The 21,676-nt window shown below is 31.9% G+C and overlaps 1 protein-coding gene across 2 annotated transcripts in view; it reads left to right on the forward strand.

The window, feature by feature from the left end:
• The window catches only part of LOC125048911 (mitochondrial cardiolipin hydrolase-like), a 138,116-nt gene that overhangs the window by 1,049 nt on the left and 115,391 nt on the right, over positions 1-21,676 (forward strand). Inside the window, exons 3-4 of one of the 2 annotated variants that reach the window (XM_047647874.1) lie at positions 27-105; positions 1,832-2,051. In XM_047647874.1, the coding sequence (XP_047503830.1) occupies positions 27-47 (21 nt within the window). In that variant the 3' untranslated portion in view covers positions 48-105; positions 1,832-2,051. Of the gene's footprint in view, positions 1-26; positions 106-407; positions 874-1,831; positions 2,052-21,676 lie in introns of those variants that run through there. The other variant, XR_007116894.1, reaches the window with a different exon arrangement.

Consider the following 21,676-nt stretch of genomic DNA (forward strand, 5'->3'; position numbering starts at 1 on the left):
ATATAAATCCACAATATTTTTTACAGGTTCTCTTAACAAATATATGACGATTTAGAAAGTTAATAATTTGTAGGACATACTAAGAATATCATTACGCCGTTTCATGTAAGTAAATCTCATGGTTCTTCTGTAACTATTAGTTATATTTTAATTGAAAATAATGTACTTAGATGTTTATACTCTAACATGTAAACTTCAATAAATTTTTGATCGGTTGAAGTTGGAATGATCGTGGGTAGCAGCTATGCAGATTAATTTTACATTAATTATATTTTTATAGAAATAAAAAAAATATATATTTTGTCATTTGGCAAGCGAGATAGGTTATCGTTCGTTCATAGTGTATCTGTATTCAAAGTCATTCACTCTTTCTTCACAAATGACAGTTAAACCATAGACAAATCCATGTGCACTTCAATTTGATTTCGATCGATCATATGTTTTCTTTGTGTAGTTTTTTCAGCCGCTGATTTTCGAATTGGTTATGAACTTTATTTAATTATAGTGTAAAAAATAATATATTTATAATGAATAATGCTTAAACGGCAAACATTGTGTAAAAATGTTTATTTTCGTTTGTTTATTGAATTGATCTAAGAAGTGCATCTAAAGTGCACGTGCTTGCATTTTACTACGTATTTAAAAGTTTCCCAGTGGAAAAGTTACGTTTGAAAGAGCTTTTAATGGAAAAGAATAAGCTTATCATCCCTTAGTTAAACTTGTGAGACCCTAGTACAGTTTTTTGATAAAATAAACAAGTTTTAAAGTTCCTCTAAGGCTCACCTGTGCATTGCACTTTGGTTATTTTTCTTCAAAACTTTTATCGAATTTTAAGAGGTATTAGTACATTCTACAAAGACTAAGAAGCTTAAGGTACGTAAAAACAGAATTTTATTGGGATATATATATATTATTACGATTTTTAACAAGTGCATTGAAAGATGACACATGCTTGCACTATTTAGAGGACACTTAGAGAAGGTCATTACAGTAGTTTTTTGCTAGAGAATTCTTATCTAAACATCGAATGTCTCCTGCTGAATAACTTATTCCATCTAAGTAATAAAATATCATATTATTTTAGTGTTTTTCAAATTTGTATTAGTTGTGTAATGGTTGTAAGTGTAAGAAGTTAATTTATATATTATTAAGTAATCACATCTTATATGAGATATTAATTATTATACCAAACTCTTAGAGAGATTGTAATATAGAAAATGAACATGTGGTGGAAAGAAAATGAATCTAGGTTAGGCTTTTGAAATGAAACGCTGCACGCATAAGATCTTATAATTGTGTTGTTAAAGCCTTTAAACTCATTTCTCAACATATTATTTAATCTAAGTTTAATTTAAACGGCAGTAAAAATTGTTATTACTATGTTTCATAAACATGTTGGCATTTAGAGCATTATATGAAATCTCTTTCTGGACCATGTTGATTTTAATAAACACATGTTAAACATATTAAAGAAGCATTTAAAAAAAATTGATAAGCGCTTTCTCTTTAAATATATTTGGCAATTTTTCAGTTTTTCAGTTTCTTAAACCTATCTTTGTATTTGTAAATAATATTTCACAATCCCATTTAAATTTAACAAGCAATAAATTTGTATTTAATAATGAATCCAAGAAGTGAAGATAGTAATACTATGAGTGTCTATTATCTTCAGTAATATATTGTGTAAAGAAACAAAAAAATTATCATTGTTCATATCAGCAATTTCAAAAATAAGGTTTCATGGTTATTTAAAATTTTAATTCCATTTATTATTTAATAATTAATTGCATATATAATAATGACATTATATAATATTCTTAATTTTTTTCAGGTTACACCTCTACACAAAATGCGAGAATATATAATTTGTGAAGATTTTTTAGTGCTTTATATTTTGGTGAAATCAGTGGATTTTAAATATTATACGTGAAAAGTATTTAAAGTGAAGTGAAAATGTTGTGTTTTGGATGCAGTGCTAAAAGATGGCGTTGATGACATCATTGCTGAGCAAGTGTTGTACTAGTTTCGCTACTACACACCAGGTGGCGCTGGTAAGTTATAGATTTTCATACTGTAGACACCTTGTGTCAAAATGAAGAAACTAGTGTTGACTTGTTTGCTGTAGCTTCTTGTCAATAGATGGCGCAACTTGTCTTAAATAAGTTGTTTTGTATTGGCTTCTTTTTAAAAGCTATATTTGTTGATAAAGATAGGGAATATCATGAGAAATCAAATTAGAATTAAAGTTATTATGACAAGTTAGGTTACAAATTAAATATTGCGTATAATTTTAATTTAGACCCTTAACTCACAATTTAAAAAACTTTGTGTTTGGTTTCTCGTTATCGAATATTTTTTTCTGAAATAATTATAGATTATTAAAAGTTTTTAATCGTCAATATCGTAGTACTTAAATATTAATTTAATTTAAATGCGACGTATAAGAACGATTGTACATAAGTAAATTTTTTCAGTTTCCAATTATTACTATGTAGTACCAACAAGATAAAACCAAACTATTCCTATCTGTCAGATTCACATTGGATTTTGACAGATGTGAGAATTTTATTCGCATTCACATATTACATACTTCTGAAATGAAGTCAATGCATCTCAGTTATGTATATCAAATCGATTGTTTTATTACCATTTGTATTAACATTAACTAATTACGATACAATGGACGAGAAATTAAAATGATGTAATAATAAATCTTGATTATATATATATATTATATATACAATATATACCATATATAGTTATTAATAACTTTGACCCTTTAAATTATTGCCTACAAAGTCAAAGGCGATTATTATGCAAATAAGTTTTCTAAGAAAACGTTTAAAAATACTTACTGAATACAAACTGAACATTAACATTAGTTTTTGTTAAGGAAAGTAGGAAAGGCTGGTCATAAAGATCATTATCTAAATAGGAGCGTGTTAAAATTTTATTGTTTTAGGAATATGTAATCCCTTGTTTTCATAGCGACAAAACAATTTTTGAGAAAGTTTTGACATAGTTTTGACGTTAAGGCGATTTTAAATTAGGATGTTGACAAGTATTTTTAACCTACTATAATGTTCGTACTGATACTTAAGTTTGTTATTAAAAAAAAGTTAAAGAAGTATCTTATACTATACAAAAACTAATAGGGATTGTATTGGTTTTTATGTTTAAAGACGACATGTATTTATAAAAAAATAAATCCGGACATATACATATACTATAATCAGGCATTGCTTGTAATCGTAAATAAACAAACCCAGTTCCATATTAATAGGAGTAAAATAAGTGAGTACTTATTTGGTATGGGTTTCATTAAATTCGTCATAATGTACCTTTTTCAATTACTTTTCTTATAGGTCAGTTTATCATATAAGTTTTTCTAATCTATCAAACATAATTTCTAATCCAACAAGTGTTCATTGTAGTCATTTCTCGTAATAACTAGCAGACAAAATGATCATCAAATTATAACTTTATACAAATAAAATCGACGGTAAGTTAACGAATATACAAGTCCATCGAAACTCATAAAACCCCATTGCAGATTTTATGTCTCCGTAAAAAACTCGGCTACCAGCTGTGATTTTAAAGCCGTGTGACTCACGTACAACTTAACATATTAAAATGTTTTTATTTACAAACAAAAGACGTGGAAGGGTTCACAGCACCGGACGCTGTCCAGAAATGGTAATACATATATGGAAGGAAGTTGGGAATAAAACTTAAATCAACGGTTAGACGATTAAAATAAAACATTGTTTGAGACAATAACAATGCGTTGATGTTAATAAATATTACTGAGAGATTTTAAATTTTTCTACACACCATCAAAATATTTACTAAAACAAATGCGCGTTACTTTATGTAGGAAAACAGATGTAGTTTAGACCTGATTATGGTTAGTAATAATGTATTTTTAACTTTGAATTACTCAATATGACCGATTTAACGTGCTATTTGTATCGTATGATTGATTTGTCAGTTAAATTTTACACAGTGTGATCAAATTCAGATGACAGGGCATCACCCACTTCAGGTAGTTCCTACAAAACCGCGACTGTCGCATTGGGGTCGCTCCCGCATTCTACCTATTTATTTTTTATTTTATTAAGTACAAAGTAACCTAAAAGTAACTTAACATCAGGTGAGCCTCCTGCCCGTCTGACTTGTGCGTACAAAGTACACATGTCAGAAGTTGAACTTCTTTGGCAAACTATTTTTTAAGTCTTGTTCATATATATACAAATCTAAAACATTAGATTTCCAAGACTTAGAGGGAGGGAAAAAGGAAGATAAGTTAGGAATTTTATGAATTTAATTGTTATTAAAATATTAAGTGTCGAAAATTAATACAAATTAAATTTTTTTTTTTAATTTTTGTCTTCGATAATAAAAACAGGTGGCAGTTACAATTCGTCATTTGAAATTTCATTAAATTATTTTGCATAAAATATAAAATACTAATATTTCATAAATTCTTTGTACGAAATTTTAATTTTACCCTCATGCGCCTAAAGAAGTTTCACTTCCAAAAAATACTACGACAAAATTGTTATTGTCCATTACTTAATGACATATCTAAAGTTATAAAAAAAAAAAAAAAAAAATAGTAGGTGATCAGCCTGTGCCTGACAGACGCCGTCCACTTTTTGGGTCTAAGACATGTCGCTTTCCTCATGTTTTCTTTCACCGTTTGAGTAAATGTTAAATGTGCATGAATGAAAGCACGCTAAAGCCACTAGGCCAACACTGCTCTTTTATTATATATTTTTATATATAAAACCTAAACATTTTTATAACAAATTATGAATAATGCAATCCTTGTGAATTCAGCCAGTCTGGAACTAAATATATCAATCTCACATACAATAGTATTCAGGATTGCTTCTATTAGTAAAAAATTACGAGATCACTGTTAGCAATTGCGACCTCTTACGCCGAGTGTTATTATTTATCTTCTAAGGACCTTAGGTTTCGCCTTCATTGATCCTAAACTAAACGTCAAAAAGCCATAAAATAAATTTACGATTAGCAATATTTAATAGTACTAAAACCTCCTTCCAGAAACTTAAACGGTCATATAATTTCAATAACACTTAACGAAGTTTGTCAGTCATGTCCTTCTAGATGTAATATTACTAGCACATAATGGGCCGGGCTCATTCTATTTCGTAATTTACGATCAATTTGTATAAGTACCTTATGTAACAACCGCTTGGCAACGGAAAAGAATCCATAATTCATCAATGAATGGGCGAATAATTGAATTTTACTTCTATCACCTGCCAGGAAAAAAAATAGAGCGATTCTCAAACGATTGACAAGTCGTAACTCAAATGTCTTATTGTACTAAGACGGTATTGTTGCGAGGAATTTGCCACGGGCGAGTATTTGCAATTGGGCCCTTATTTATTGTAGGATAGTAGAGATTTATGTGGCGGTTGGGACTCTGAACGCGACTTTCTCGCCAGGTGTGTGATGCTTTGTGTTGTATTGTACAATAAGATTTGCACAAAAACGTCTTATAAAAAATTGGTGCATAGCGAATGCATTGTAGACACAAATTCATATGCCCAAATTCTAGCAAGGAATTTTGGTCTTTATACTACGAGTGTAAGATAGAAAATTGTAGTGATGTAGTTTTTATTTAATGTATGTTTAAAGGTTGGAAATGCTTGCAAGCTGCTCGCTGTGGTCGCGTGCCGTTTTTGAAAGGTTTTAACGTCTTAGACTTCAGTGCTATCGCGTTACAGTCAAAACAATGGCTTACAATTACTAGTAAGATTGTCGAGAGTAAGGAAATGAGATTAATAAGAAAACGTAAATATTCTACTAAGACAAATATTCAAGCATAGTTTCAAAATTCAAAGGCAGCGTTGGCATAATGGCTTCAGCGTGTGATACTCATGCCTGAGGTAGTTATTTGGAACCCCCGTTAGACACCAATGGATTTTATACGGTGAAAACCTTAAACCCTAAATGTCAACCTTTGTCAGGCACAAAAACTTGATTATCTTATTGCGTATTAGAAAAATGAAATGATAGCGAAATAATTGCAAAAATCTGAGGACCGGAACTAAAAGGTTGTTGCGTTGTATATGTATGACAGCTTTGAGTAATTTGTTTTTATTACTTAATATTGACATTAATGTTTTTGTTATACGAAACATTTTGAATCTATCCCTAATTTCAGTAACATAATTATTTAAATTTTTCCGTAAATTTCCAGCGCGTTCAGCTATCGTAGTTAAAGAGTCAATTTATATCTATCGTCTATTTTGACTAAACAAGTTGGTCATGTCAATCCCGGTTAAACCACTTCTGACGTCAGACATCAATCAGTAACAAGAGAACAAGAAACATGTTTTGACCCCACCGGGATTAAGTTCCAACAAAAAAGCTCTTCCCGTCTAGAATTCTAGACTCACTGGCGTGTAATAATCTAGGGCTAGGCTGCATAGTAACGTTTTTAAATTACTATTTTATTCTCCTTTTTATATTACGCTAATTTGCGTATTGGAAATTTTATTTTGATATAGTCTTTTGTTTTGGTGGTAGTATAAAGCGCCTTCTCACGTACTGTATAGAACATATGTATAAGAAAGGAGAAAAAGACAATTTAAAGTGTTTTTGTTAAAATATTTGTCTATTAATTATTTATTTGTGATAAGGCCTGCATAAATAATTAGATACATTAATCCCCTAAAAATAAATCTCTCACTCGTAATTAAAGATGTGTCGTGTCTTTACATCTCATGGTACACAACGGATGCTGTGATATAAGGTATTCTTAGTTTTTATGAACCATCTTAAACGCAAAGGTAACCGTGTCGGATGGATCAGTTAAATTCAATAAAAACCGTAGTAAATCTCATAATAATTAAGCCTTTTTCAATCTTATATATTACCGTAATTTTTTACGACGTAAAAATTGCAACGCGCGCGCATGCAAGACGAAAATCTTAAGGTATTTGTAGTGAGTCAATACTTTACGGTAAATATGGATAATTTTATATTATTAAGACTAATATCGGTAAGAAAATTGTAGTTCATAAAATTATTAGTGTGGAATGAAGGAAGAGTGATGTTAAAATGGCTGTCATATGTAAATGGGATGTAGGACAGATAAATAAATTCGTTCAATTCAAGTAATATTAAGAAACAATTATCGTCAAAAATCGAAAAGGACATTAATTTATTTCTTTCCAGCATACATATATGCCAAATTTTAATAAAAAATACCACATTATACAATTAAAAGTTTTTATATGACTTTTCCTATTACATTAATATTTTGGAGGTACGTTTTTAAATCACAGTATATTACTTCCATACGCTTCAGAAATAGGTCGTTCTCCGGCGAAGAGATAACTATTAAGCTGCGACAGTAAGCGGAGAATGCGACTGTGCGAGTCGAATACACAGTAAAAGCTTTTGACGTGTTAACTAAGCCACGTAATAGTTGAAATAATGCGCTTCTATCATATAATAATTATACGTAGATAAATAATGCGTATTAGATATTACTGTAAATGATGGTCACCCCAATTATTTAAGTTAACGGACATCAGTGATGCCGACTCGACTCTAGCAAAAACAAATTTATGAAGGTATGTGTACCATAATACCTGAATAGTACGTGATCGTCAGGAATGCGATACAATATCTCTGGAGCGGTCTGGATTAATTAGTCGATTATTATTATGCATGTAATGTAAAAGAGCAGTGTTGGCCCAGTGGCTTCAAGTTGGGACTCTCTGAGGTCTTAGGTTCGAACCCCGCCTGTGCATCAATCGACGGTGTGCGTCAGGCACAGGAGTGATCATCTTGCCTATTTGATTGACAAATGATCATAAAATATATAAGAACCTAAAAAGGTTATAGGGCCACTGATTTTTTATATTTTTTGATTTATATGTTATTCCGGCTGGAGAAATAACTACTAATGGGTACGAACGGCCTTTACTCTTAAATGAATTACGGACACGTTTTTCTAATATTGTCTAGACGCGAGTACCTACTACAGATTTAGATAAATCTTTGACGGAAATAAACTCAAATTAGTTGAGTTTCTTGGCGGTTCTTTTAAGATTAACTCATTATTGAAAGAGTTTAAAGTAATGTCTGACTGGTAATGAATTCATAGTTTATTGCAACACTTTAAAATTATATATATAATAATAAAAACAATTATACTAAAGATATAGCCAATGGCAGAATATATACAAAACGGTTTAAACATTTATGTTTAACTAAGTAACCTAATTGGGCTGTGTTGTGTGATGGTGTGTAAGGTATGTACGTGAGGGTGTGTGAGGTGTGCTATGAATCCCTTCACTGTACGTTTCTTTATATATTTACATAATAAATGTTTGTTTAATTAAAAACACTACATCAAACAGTCGGCTGACTTTGATATGAACACAATCATAACATGTAACGTGTTATCAAAATAAATTAAGTGCTAAACACGAAAAGCTAATGTTATATGAAACAATAAAAAGTAATTTATACGACGCTGACCTTTATTTCGTTATTGGCGTTATTCAAACTGCATTTTACGGCCATAAAAGTAAATTCATAAATAACGACGCATTAGTCTTAACGGTTAAGCCGTATATAATTAAATTATTTATATATTTATTTGGAAGATCGGAAAGTTTTTTCAATGTTTGTAACCTGAATTGAACCGTTTTAAACATACCATAACTAGATTATTTTTTTATTTAGTTGAGGTTAGTCAGATAGTTATGGGATAGCCTAACGTTAACCAACATAAAAAGTAAATTGAAAAACTATTTTTATATGCATTTGTCGCGTTTCTCAACAAGACTGCTTTGGTTACATTTATACAAACTTTTAGCCTTTTTACTGATGTAACATGATTTTATTATATTATTCTGTAAAAGATATAATAAATTAAAAACAAAAAAGATATTTATTTACTGAAACTTATTTACTATATTGAACATTACTATAGACATTTATGTGACGCTTAAATTATTTGGTTTGTCGTTAATCTTTGACAATCTGTCAAATTTTAACCGACTTCAAAAAGTCGGAAGGAGGTTATCAATTCGACGGAATTTATACAAGTGCACAGTGCAAGTGCTTTGTAATTTGTAAGCCTATGTATGGGCTATTTACGAGCCGAGTTTTTATTTATGCATTGTACCTATTAATGCATTCACGAATGCATTCATTATATGTATTTAATTCAAAGTGTTCATGTATTTTTTTTTGAAAATCACTAAGGTCATTTTGTATCAGATAATTGAATATTAACAAATTAATAACGAAGGGGTTATATACGATACGTAATAAGAAAATGTTTAGAAAACCAAACGAATAGAGGATATTTTAATTTTTTTTAATTTACGAATGGGGTTTTGTTTATTAACGTCGGGGGTTAATTTATCAATGATTCGTTCTAGTTGGAGTGTAATTTTATTTATTCAAGTAAACTGTGACTTGCTTTGTTGTATTAAAAAAGAAAAAGCTGGCTAAAGCTGGTTTAGTTTTTAAAATGAATATAGGTATTTTGAAGGCTTAAAACATTTTGAAAAATCGCATACAGAGTTATCTCAATCAACCAATCTCTTGACTTGAAGGAAATGGTTTTTTTGTGAAATTATCTGTCAATCCGGTTTTTGACGTATTTCGGGGCACGTTCGAACACTTTCTCACGCGTTCGCATTTTTACCGCGAATTTAAGCTGTCATTTAAATGCTCTTTAATGGCGCTGTTCGAAAATCAAAATTTAAGGTGTGGCTTGAGAGTATTTTGGTTAAATTTTAAGTTAACGGTGTAAACTTTACTTACGTATTAAAGGTATATAGGTAAGTATATAGGTAAACTGATCTGTACACCTATGTGATTTGAAAATTTTTCAAATTAATCTTTGCTATTATTAGATGAAAAAAGCACGAGAAAAATGGATAGGAGCCCGCAACTTAGGTAATTAGTAGCAAATGTGTTTTACGGTAGGCGTTACTCCCTAATAAAACTCTAGGGACATTATATATCTTAATATATTTAAATTACGCGTCACATTGTTTGTCCGCTATGGACTCATAAACTACTTAACCGATTTCAATCAAATTTGCACACCGTGTGCAGTTTGATCTAACTTAAAAGATAAGATAGCTTACATATATTAATATAATTCTACTGTACGTGTGTATGTCACTGAACTCCTCTTAAACGGCTGGACCCCTAATGGATGGTTCCCTGGATGGTTTAGATTCAAATAAACCCGGCAGATGGCGCTGTGGTACTTTCATACTTTGTTTAATATCCTAATCGCTTGAAATATGCAGGACAACGTCTGTCGGGTCCGCATGTATTACTATATATATATATTACTAATAAATAAATAAATTATTCACGCATGGTCACGTGACAGTCAGAGTCTGACTTCAACCTACGATTCCCAAATTGCAAAATATCTATTGTTAATCGTCTCCAGTATTGATGTAGGAAATAACAAATTCTACGAAGCATTGTTCACAATAATATTGTTTAGTAAAACATGCCTCCATGGCCAATTTGAACAAAGCTAAAGATAATCCCGGTTATATAATTGTACCAAAAGACTTTTTTGTTCGATTTTATTCGAAACACGTGCGCTAAAGAAATTACGGACCCTTAGGGTGAAGTTGGCCTATATGGCGACAATGTAAAGTATATATATCTATAAAACATACTATAGATTTTATATATCAAAATTTATATTGTTATAGTTTCACAAACATTGAAATCTTTTATTACTACGACTCTAACGTCAAACTTGAATATAGTTTCAGAAGTTGTCAAGGTTTTTCTTAAACTTTTATATTTTTGACATCAGGACCTTAAATGTCTTACTTCTATCAACTGTTTCAACAACAAATTTATGTTTATAGTAAGTGTAGTAGTGTAGGAAAGTGTTTTTGTGAGAGAGATTATAGATTGATCAACTTGTAGAAAGTTGAATGTTTTTACATAAAGAGCTTTTCGTCATCCGCTGCCGTCGTAAGTGAAAATTTGAAGCTTAATGTTCGAAATTCAAAACTTTTCAATAACCCTAAACTTTGCGAATCTGTCAATATGTTCGCAACGTTATTTTCGTAAGTACATAACGCAGAATACGGCAGATGGCCCACCTTCCCTTTTCAATTATCCCGAATCTTTTTTGCGTCCTGATTGTGATCACCATTGTAACGTATTGCATTGTCCGGATTTCTAAGATTTTAAACGCAATTTTCTGTTAGATTTTTCTTTAGATTAATGTGGGAACTGATTTGGAGCGGAGCGAAGTATGAATCTATTTCAATTGTTCCTGTTTGGTTTGGTTGGCTTGCTTCAAAAATTTAAATATATTATACCCTCAAACTACGGTTGTAAGGGAATCGCTTCAATACATACAAAATAAAATCTCTTTTTATATATTAATTCTAAGCTACGTACGAATTTGTCAACTCTGTTTCTTCTACGTTTCGATTATAACTTAAACATTTTTATAGTTAGACTTTATAAGTGGACATTTTCAAATGTAATTAATCTTTTTAAAGGCAAATCAGGTAGCTAGTTAATTCAAATGTTAATTTTCTTATCCCAAAATCTTCACACCGTGTTAAGCTAAGGTCTTTATCTATTTAAGGAGCTTTTAACAATAGCATTACAATAAATGTCACTGAGAGGTAGCCGTTTCGTAATTAATTGCTTCGTAACGAGGTAGATTATTTATTATGTATTGGAAAGTTTAACATGGTGTAATGGTTGCAGCTCTTTACATTATGTAAAACAAAAAACTTTGCGATTAAAAAGTGTGGTGGTGAGTTTATTGCCACTTCTTCTCGTCTGTTCTACGCCCTTGATTTGAGAACTGGCAGTAAATGTAAAATTAGAATTAGAATACGTATTTCTTTATTGACGTTCATAAGTGTACATTGTGATACCTAAATGAATAAATTAATTTGAATTTGAATACAAAATACCATCCGTATCACCTAGACGTCCGTCGTTCTGTCAGAGATTATTGCCAGTTCTTCTCGCCTGTTCTACGCTCTTGATTTGAGAACTGGCAGTAAATGAATAATTAAAAGCATTAATATGTATTTCTGTATTCACGTTCATAAGTGAACATTGTGTTACCTAAATGAAAAAATGATTTTAAATTTCAATTTCAATTATGAATATATAAAATAGTTATTAAAATCTTACTACGGTTAACGGTTGTCTCATATAAAAGTTTTCTTACCTTAAGACGTAGGTAATAATATTCAGATCATAGATAGAAAATGATTACATGTTTACTGTACGTAAATAATATATTGGTAAATATTGGACCTTCTGATACAATCAATCCATCCTTAGGGATATCTCAATTCAATAGACACATTTTTACATATAGCAATACAAAAGGCGCTTACAGTCGAGAGAATAATCTCTCTGCTATAAACCAGATACAAGTTCATAAATCGACAAGAATCGCTCGTTTCGTCGTTATCTAGTTTCTTTTGTTTATCATAAATACTAAGTTAGGCTAATAAACAATAATTTAGTCCATAAAATCTCGAAAATATTGTTCTTTCGGCGCCCAGAAATGTAATCCTTAGAATTATTAATTCGTCTAGACGTATCTAAAAAGATTTAGAGGCGAAAATAGTGCAAAGTATGGTAGTATGTCTTAGCTTAGGCGGTTTAATTTCGAAGGGGATATTGATATATGGGATTGTTTTTTGGGATTAAATGTGTTTACATTTATTTACATATAATACCATTGAAAGTGTAGCTTTACCTAATGTAGAATTCTAGTGTAGTTACCTAGTGTACTTTCAACACTTGCATTTTGAAGCTCACTTGGCGCTTGTCTCGTCTCCATCTTACCAGGGCATAGGACTTAATATTTACTCATGAAAAATATATTTCCTTGTACTTTAATCATCTATTTTTTGTTTGTTTAGAATTTGTTAGGTTCACACTTTAAAGGTAAAAATAGGTATCCAAGTACATTTATGAACGTCAACAGAAAATATGTTGAATTGATTCAAAATTTACATTTACGGGACGTAGAGCGGGCAAGAAGAACTGGCAAGAAACTCTCCGCCACTCTTTTTAATCGCCATGTTTTGAGTCATACAAATTGTTTGAACTGGAGAAAATCAATCCCAAGGATTAGGATAATTTAAATATTCGTTAAATAAAAAGCTTTTTGTATTATTAGCAAGTGATATACGATTTAACAATACAAATGATAAATCTTTTACTGTACCGCGATCTACTATGTCAATGTAAAATAAATTCATCTTACCATAGTTATATTTAGCCAGTAATTTATTAGTCATGGACTTTTATTACCAGGGCGGTGTGTGTAATCATGTGTATTGTTTATTTGAAACTATACACACGGTATCCCTTGAAATATGAGTGACGTGTGCGCAGAACATAAATGTCACTACAAACATGGCGATTTTATAGTTGTGTTCGTTAAACAATCTATATGGTGCATTAGCCGATTGGTAAGGGTTAGATATAATAAAAAGTTTAATAACGCGTATTTGAATTGCGATTTTATTGCCGATTTAAGTGGTGTCCGAACGACAAGGCAAGGGTTGGACCCTTGTCGGAAAAATTAGTGGGGTGATTTAGAGTAATTTAAGACGCATAAAATGCGTTTGATGCAAATCAAATAGCTACGATATGTCTATATCGTATTCATACATATGTAAGCATGATGTGATACAAAATTAAGTGTCGATTTATTTATATCGAGTTTTAAATATAAGGGACAATTTCTTTTGTTTTTTTAAATGGTTTTTTTAAATCTCGCTGTTGGCCTTAAGGGCCTGTACACTGTACAGCTCAGCTTGGGCTGCTTTAGCGAGTAGCTAGGCGAGACTTGAACCGTTGTAAAATTTTTATAAATATATAGCTCAATAGCTAGTTACGTAACTTTAAAGTTGGATATTTGATACAATTATGAGGTAATTTAACTCTTACAAAATTTATGAATTTAATTAATGCAAACTACAGTTGATAGAACCATTGTTAGGTCTGTTAATAGTGTTATTTATTCTTTGGGATGTGACATTATGTCTTTTAGTATAAGCAAAAGCTTTTCACAAGTATACCTCAACTCTGTGCAATTTATTATTCAAAACAACGTTATTTATATGATTTAATACCTACTTAGGGAGGTGAAAACACACATCATAAACGTATCTGCTCAATTAATCTGGTAAGATATTACGGCATACATTATTCTAATAAATAAATAGTTTCGGTTATAAACAACGGCAATAAAGCAATAAAATTATTCGGGGATTGTTTTTACTTAGTTATTTACAGTTATTCTATTGAAATGTGGATATTCTTTGTATTTAAGCGGTAATGTGTAACTGTGATAGTTCTGAAGAATTAATTGAGGTATTGATATTATATAATCAGTGGTGCTACAACCTTTTTAGGTCTGGGCCTCAGATTTCTGTATATGTTTTATGATAATTTGTCAATCTAATAGGCAAGTAGGTGATCAGCCTCCTGTGCCTGACGCACGCCGTCGACTTTTTGGTTCTAAGGGTTTCGTCCCGATTTTTTTCTGCACCGTTCGAGCTAATGTTAAATGCGCATAGAAACAAAGTTCATTGGTGTACAGCCGGGATTCGAACCTACGAGCAAGGAATGAGAGTCCCACGCCAAAGCCAACAGGCCAACACTGCTCTTCGCGTTTTAACAGCGCTAATTCGGTCGTGGTCTGAAATTATATTGTTTTGTCTTTATCATATATATAGGTATATCTATTGTAACTCCTAAACTAAGTCCAATTTTTATAAAAACCAAACAATGTTTACATTTTTTATATATATTTATTCATTTGTTTAAGAATTCAACCTGTATTGTGGTTGTGGGAATGTAATTTGTGTTATACAGTATATTTGTAATTTTAACATATTTTCTTTCTAAATTTATCAATACATTATAACTTTTAGTTTAGATTTGTAAACGGTACTCTGTTTTTATTCTATAATAAATGACTTGAAGAAAGTAATGAAAAAAGGTTTTTAAATTATTTACCTTTTGAGATGGGTTCTTTTAGAAATCTTTTAAATCACCTTTTGGTTCTTATACCTATGAATACAGACGCAATGCAACACTTTTGTCGCATACCGCAGTCACGATCCTGGTCTGATTTGTCAGACGCTCGACGTTGAGAAGATCTTATATATACACACACACACATATATATATATATATATAGTTTTTTATAACGACCTGCTATAAATGGATAAAGTTTATTAATCTTTTGACGTTTCATGATCTTTGCCTGAAAACTTTAAAAAGTGAAATTTTTAAAACTGTTATATTATGTACACAACAGTGTTGGCGGAGTGCCTTCAGCGAGCAACTCTGATCCCTGAGGTCGTAGGTTCATTCCCGGCTTTAACATTCGCTCGAATGGTGAAGGATAACATAGCCATGTACACAAGGTATTATTAGGTAGTTATACAGTGTTTATTTAGTCTTTCGTTAGGTTCGATACTTGTGAAAAAACTGCCGCTTTAAACCCATAAGTATTTAACTATGTAGAATGTCAATCTGTCAGGATGGATAAAATGGAAGTCAAAGTAAAAATATTTTAATTATATAAGTGTATTATGAACGCCAAGGCGTAGTTTAATAGTTATTTTTGTACATAGTAAAGCAATAAGTATATCTATTCCAAGTGTGAATCTTATAAAGACCTAAGGGGGCCTAAAGTTAATCGCGTGGGGGCCGAACACATATTACGGGGACACGTGAGGTGACTGACAATGTCGCTAATGTTCTTTTGAACTTTTCTCAATGTCTTCGTAAATAAAATTTTCGGGTATAAAATGGGAAATAAATGGGAAGGATGTATATGTATGTTTATTTTAACTTATTATATGCAAGAACGGTGATACGCAAGTACAATATAGGATACTGATAAATGATGACAATTAAAATTTAAAGGTCGGCAACTCACTTGCGAGCATTCTGGCAATGTGAGTGTCCATGTCTCTCATCCTTCAGCTTCGATCCCCAGCTGTGCACCAATAGACTTTCTTTCTATGTGCGCATTTAACATACGATCGAACGATAAAGGAAATCATCGTGAGGAAATCGGCTTGTTTTAGACCCAAAAAGTCGACGGCGTGTGTCAGGCACAGAAGGCTGATCACCTACTTGCCTATTAGATCCTATTTACCTACACAAGGTTGTAGTGCCACTTAGTTTTTTTTTAAATAAACCTGACCTTTTTAATAGATAGATTCATAAACCATGGCTTAACCATTGGTATGGGATGCTATTTGTGACACGTCTTACCTCCCTCGGACAACCACAAAAGCGCGGCCGCAGAGTAGACGGAAAATAATATAAGAGTCTTTCCTCTAACTTTGGTTTTGTTCCCTTTAGAGTTTCAATGTACTATTTATAATAGTATAGTACATCGCAGTACAAAACCAGATATGTTTGACCCCAGGCATTGGCTAAATATAGATTGATGAACCGCCGCCGCATAATTAATAATAATGTCATTAGTCCACGATTAATCAGTATTAATTGCTCTACACTCCATTAACTGTTTGATGCTTATTACGGAACAGTTATTGCATATAGACGTTAAGATAACATTTCGTACGAGAAGGCTATATGAAGGATCTTAGAGGTCATTCAATGTTCAATGTACTGATGTACAAATCTTCTAGTTTCACATTATAATAAGGACTGTATAAATTCTGAAACGTGAATAAACTCAAACTCAAAATAACTTTATTCATAAGGTAACCAAGTACACTTATGAACGTCAACAGAAAAGATGTTAAATTGATTCTAAATTTACATTTACTACCAGTTCGCAAGTCAAGGGCGTAGAGCGGGCAAGAAGAACTGGCAAGAAATTTCCGCCACTCTTTTTAAACGCCAAGTTTTTAGTCATACAAATTGTTCTTAGAGCAGAGCAGCCGTAAATATTTGAACGGGAGCAAATCAATGCCATGGATTAGAATCATTTATTATTCTATTCTAAATCGTTACATTTATACATAATTGAGACTTTGAAACTTACGTTAGACTTGTTAAGTGATAAGCCTTGTCGAGTGGGATACTCTTGTATTGGATTCGATGTTATGATGATAAGTGTATATTATTAATCATGTGCGCCCTAATAAAAATGCTACTTTGATACGCAAACATTTTCTTTTAGTGCCTCTCCATCACTGGAAGTTGGCCGGCTGTCTCTTGAAGCGTCATTCGCACCCTTACCCCAAACGGACGACGGGAACACTGGGCCGTGGTATTATTAGACTTTCTCATGATTACTGACTACTAGGTAAAAATATTGAGCAGTGGTTTCCCGTTGCCTCAGACATTTAAGGGATTATTACTTCCCAAGATCGCTGTAGCCTCTACTAATCCGTTGCTGGGGAAAGGTGTGAGGTTAGACCGCCACTGGTCGATCTCCAGAGCCTCGTCCGTTATCTAGCAGCACCACAATACGAGGTATTGCCGCAGTGTTGTGCGTTCAGGTGAGGTTGATTGGGCCATGTTAGTTCTGTGCTTCCCTTACTCCCCAATTATACTGTAGTATAAATCTAAATATTATCTAAGTTCCTATATACATCTTGCATTTATGGAACACTAGACAATGTTATTATATTAAAATTACCTTTTTTGTTGTATCTTGTCTATTATTTATATTTATTCTTTTTTCATTAAATTGTTTGTCAACAGCGTGTTTGACTAGTGTGCAGCACTCTGAATTTATCTTTAATTTAAATTGTCGATTGAAATTCATTGGTATTTCATATTTAACTTTTAATTTATTTGAACAACGAGCCACAGTATGACAGCAGTTCATAGTTTATTAAAATAACAAATGAAATAATGATTGTAGTTGTGGCGATCTATCTAGACAGGACTGTATATTTGTTATGAATTCCCCAATAGGTAATAACTAAAACTTTATTAAAAAGCTAATTTGTTTTTGACCAAATAAAAAGATTGGTTAATTCATTTTCAATTTTAATTTATTAAACGGTGATTCTAATGTAGGTATTTGCCAACGGTGCGTCGGTTAGATGCGTGATTGCTGACCATACCGTTCTCAATGTTCTGTGGAGGGTGAAGGGATAAGAAATGTAAACAAGTACATAATCGAACCGCTGATATCGGAGCTAGCAGGGCGGTCTAACTCACTATGCAAATATTTTCTGAACGCATTCCGAGTTATAGGCCGGATTCGATTATTTTTTGTGCAACTCTGTCGGTTTGGCCTTTATGAAAAATGTTTATCGGAATTAACTTTAAAGGTTTGATTGTTGTGTTTATTTACGATAGGTTTTTTTTGTATCCAGAAAAAATACAGTGTCCGCAGGATATTGGAACATGTAAAAAATATACATTTAATTTGTATGGGACGGATTTTGGTATGGGATGCTACTTGTGTGGACACGTTAGCTCCGTCTTACCTCCCTCAGACAAGCACAAAAGCTGGAGCGGCTTCAGAGCAGGCGGAAAATAATAAACGGCAAATAATAACTTCGATAATGTTCCCTTTGGAGTAGAGAGTTTTGGGGGGTTTAAGTTGGTGCCTGGTAGATAGTACCGGATCAACGAATAAGTATCGCAATACAGCGAAGAATAACCAGCGTTAAAGGTACACTAAAACCAAACTTATTAAATTTTTAATTTATTAATTTCCAATTATTATTATTACAATGAAGGTTAAGAATATTGTAAATACTGTATATTTGCGTGGTGTAAATAAATATTTTTTAATTGGTGTACAGCATTCAGATACTTTTACTTCACACAATTCTCTAGTAGACATTGTTTAAGACTGTGTTTAAAGATACGTATTGACGTTATAATGTATTGCAGTTAAACGAAATTTCAACCTTATTCGAGTCTTTACAGCTGTAATCAAGAGATCTTAAGTAAACACTATATCTTTGGGTATTTCTATTGTTATCATTTGTATGCACGTGTCCTACCTCAATAGATATTGTGTTGACCGCGGCGCCGGATGTATTGTTTGTTCAGATAATTCAACTACCTGGCGGCATTACCTGCACTTACAATTTGTTCTAAAGGTTTTGGTCTAGAGCGAGATTGTTTTGTTTGCAATACAATTTGTAGCATAAAATCTACTTTTTCAATTACCTAGAAAAATTGTTTGACTATTAACTTAATAGCTACAATATTATATTTTTAAATTTACTATATGTGTAATAAATATTAAAATCTTAGAACGTCGTATAAATTAATTCAATAATTAAATTATAATATTTTTGATTAACCACACTAATAAATCATGTTTATGTTCTCTTATAAGAGATTCTTATCGATATCATTGTTTTTACAAAGAATAAATTAAACATTAAGATTTACATTACATATATAATGTAATTTATATTGTTATCTAATGAGTCTCGAGTCTACAATGAAGTTGAATTGATGCCAATTACTATGTAACGTCAAACAACAGCTCATAATAAAAATATGATTTTACGGGCGAAATTTTTCTTATCCGATTTATAGACAACTTTGTACATACTTTTATCGATTTTACAAAAAGTATACAAATGTCAATCAAGCCTAGCGGGCACGTTTTATAGCCGAAACTGTCTCGGTGTGCACGCGATGCCATATATTCGACATGTTATGACTGGATTAACACTTTCGTGCACAAAAGGTTCTATTAAAAATAGATTTGTTTCTTCCTGTTGGGGCCTGTTTGAATTTCTGTACAACTTTTAAAACAGGATACGCACGCGGCAACAGATGGCGTTGGCGACTTCAGGTAGTATCGCGTAGTAATTAGGCCGTAATTATTTTTAAGCATAAAAGTAAACTTATTTAAACCTAAAGTCCACATCCTTTGGAATACCTCGAAGTTCGTTTTAATTAACATAGATGAGCCATCATGCAATCACAGTATAAAGATACCTGTTATTTTAATTAATGAAAATTAATAATGAACTTTAAATTTTATTATTAAGCCTTTATTGTTGACACCCAGTATAATATATTAACACTTATTTAAGTTCCATAAATAAAACTTAATCTTATGTACATCACTTGACCCTTTTTGGTAATCAGCGTGTCCTGTGACACAGGCCTCTTCCAGCTGCTTCCATTCTTTTCTGATGTTAGCTCTTCTTGTCTAAGTTGTGCCTCCTATTCTCTTTATATCGTCTGCCCATCTGTTGCTCTGTCTTCCTCTTTTCCTTTTTCCATCGCGTGGTTGCCATTTTGTAATTATATTTGTCCATTTCAACCTGCTATCTCTCGTCATTTGCCCGGTCCAGCGCAATTTCAATTGCCTTATTTTCTTTATAATTTCCTCTACATGTCGCTTGATGTTATCTCTTCTGCTATTTTTCGATGTCTCAGTGTTACACCCACCATGCTTTTTTCCATTCCTCTTTGGCATGTTCTCAATTTTAGAAGATGTTCCTGAGATGTTTCTGTAACTGAACTTTTAATCAGTATAACTGTAAATTAGTTGACTATGTCACTCTTTATATTGATTCATTTTTCTATATTAACATGGTATGTATTACCAATCTACCTCTGTGTATCTATCTACATTTCGTGTGTCTTGGCAAATACACACTTTTATTAAACAATATTATCGTATTTACTTACACAAAAAGTACCTGCCATTGATAATTTGATACAATGATTACATAATAAGCTTGGCTTGTAAATTAAAACAAAGATAGACGGTTAATATAAGTAAGCTCGTGATGATTAGATAACGTAAAATGTGAAGATATTTCAAGCGTGAAGCGATTAAGACCCAATCTACTGAGTCGACTTCTTTTTAATAGTATTTCATATGAGTTACATTGTGCTTCTTTGGTATGGCTTATGGTGATACAGATGCTATTATTATAGTAATTTAAGCCATACTAAGAGTTGATAGCAGAACGATTTTGATGCAACATATGTGCAGCGGAGCATGTGTCGCGACGGAGGGATTGTGAGTTGAGAAATGTGATTTTTGACTAATTATTGCGGTATTTGGAATTGTACCTGCATTATGATGTGTCAGCTATGGTATACAGAAACAGAAACATATATTATATAAGAATAGTTTAATAGTAATTTCATTTTAATTAGCGCGTAGAACATTTATAGTCTTGTCTTTAAATTATAAATAATGTGACAATAACTTTTATATAGAACTTCGATTTTTATAAAGCCGTTGAAACGTTCAGTTGTGTAAAAATTCGTTTACATAATTTAAACATATCTCAAACTCCAGAATCGTCAAAGCTAAATTTATTCATATATTATATAAATATGTAGGTTTATATACCGATAAGGGATATAATATCTGACCGCAGTGTGTGACGAAGATACGAGTTTTCGCATACTTATAGTTATGTTAATGAGATTAAAGTTATCATGGACCCTCGGCGCAGTAGACCGTTTAGCGTGTTTAATTGATAATAACCATCGTTAGGGCCATAGCCTCTGTTAACAGCCTGCCGAAGGTTTAACCGGAAACGGACATATACCATGTGATTAAGAAAGATATTGAGGAGATTTATGAAAGCTGTTTTTGGGGTGTTACGCTGTAACCTGAGCTATGATCTATATCGTTAGTTAGTTAACGGTTGGCTGTACAGGGAAATCAAATCAAAATTTATAA

The sequence above is a fragment of the Pieris napi genome, chromosome 4, assembly GCF_905475465.1.
Source record: "Pieris napi chromosome 4, ilPieNapi1.2, whole genome shotgun sequence".
NCBI classification, from domain to species: Eukaryota; Metazoa; Arthropoda; class Insecta; order Lepidoptera; family Pieridae; genus Pieris; species Pieris napi.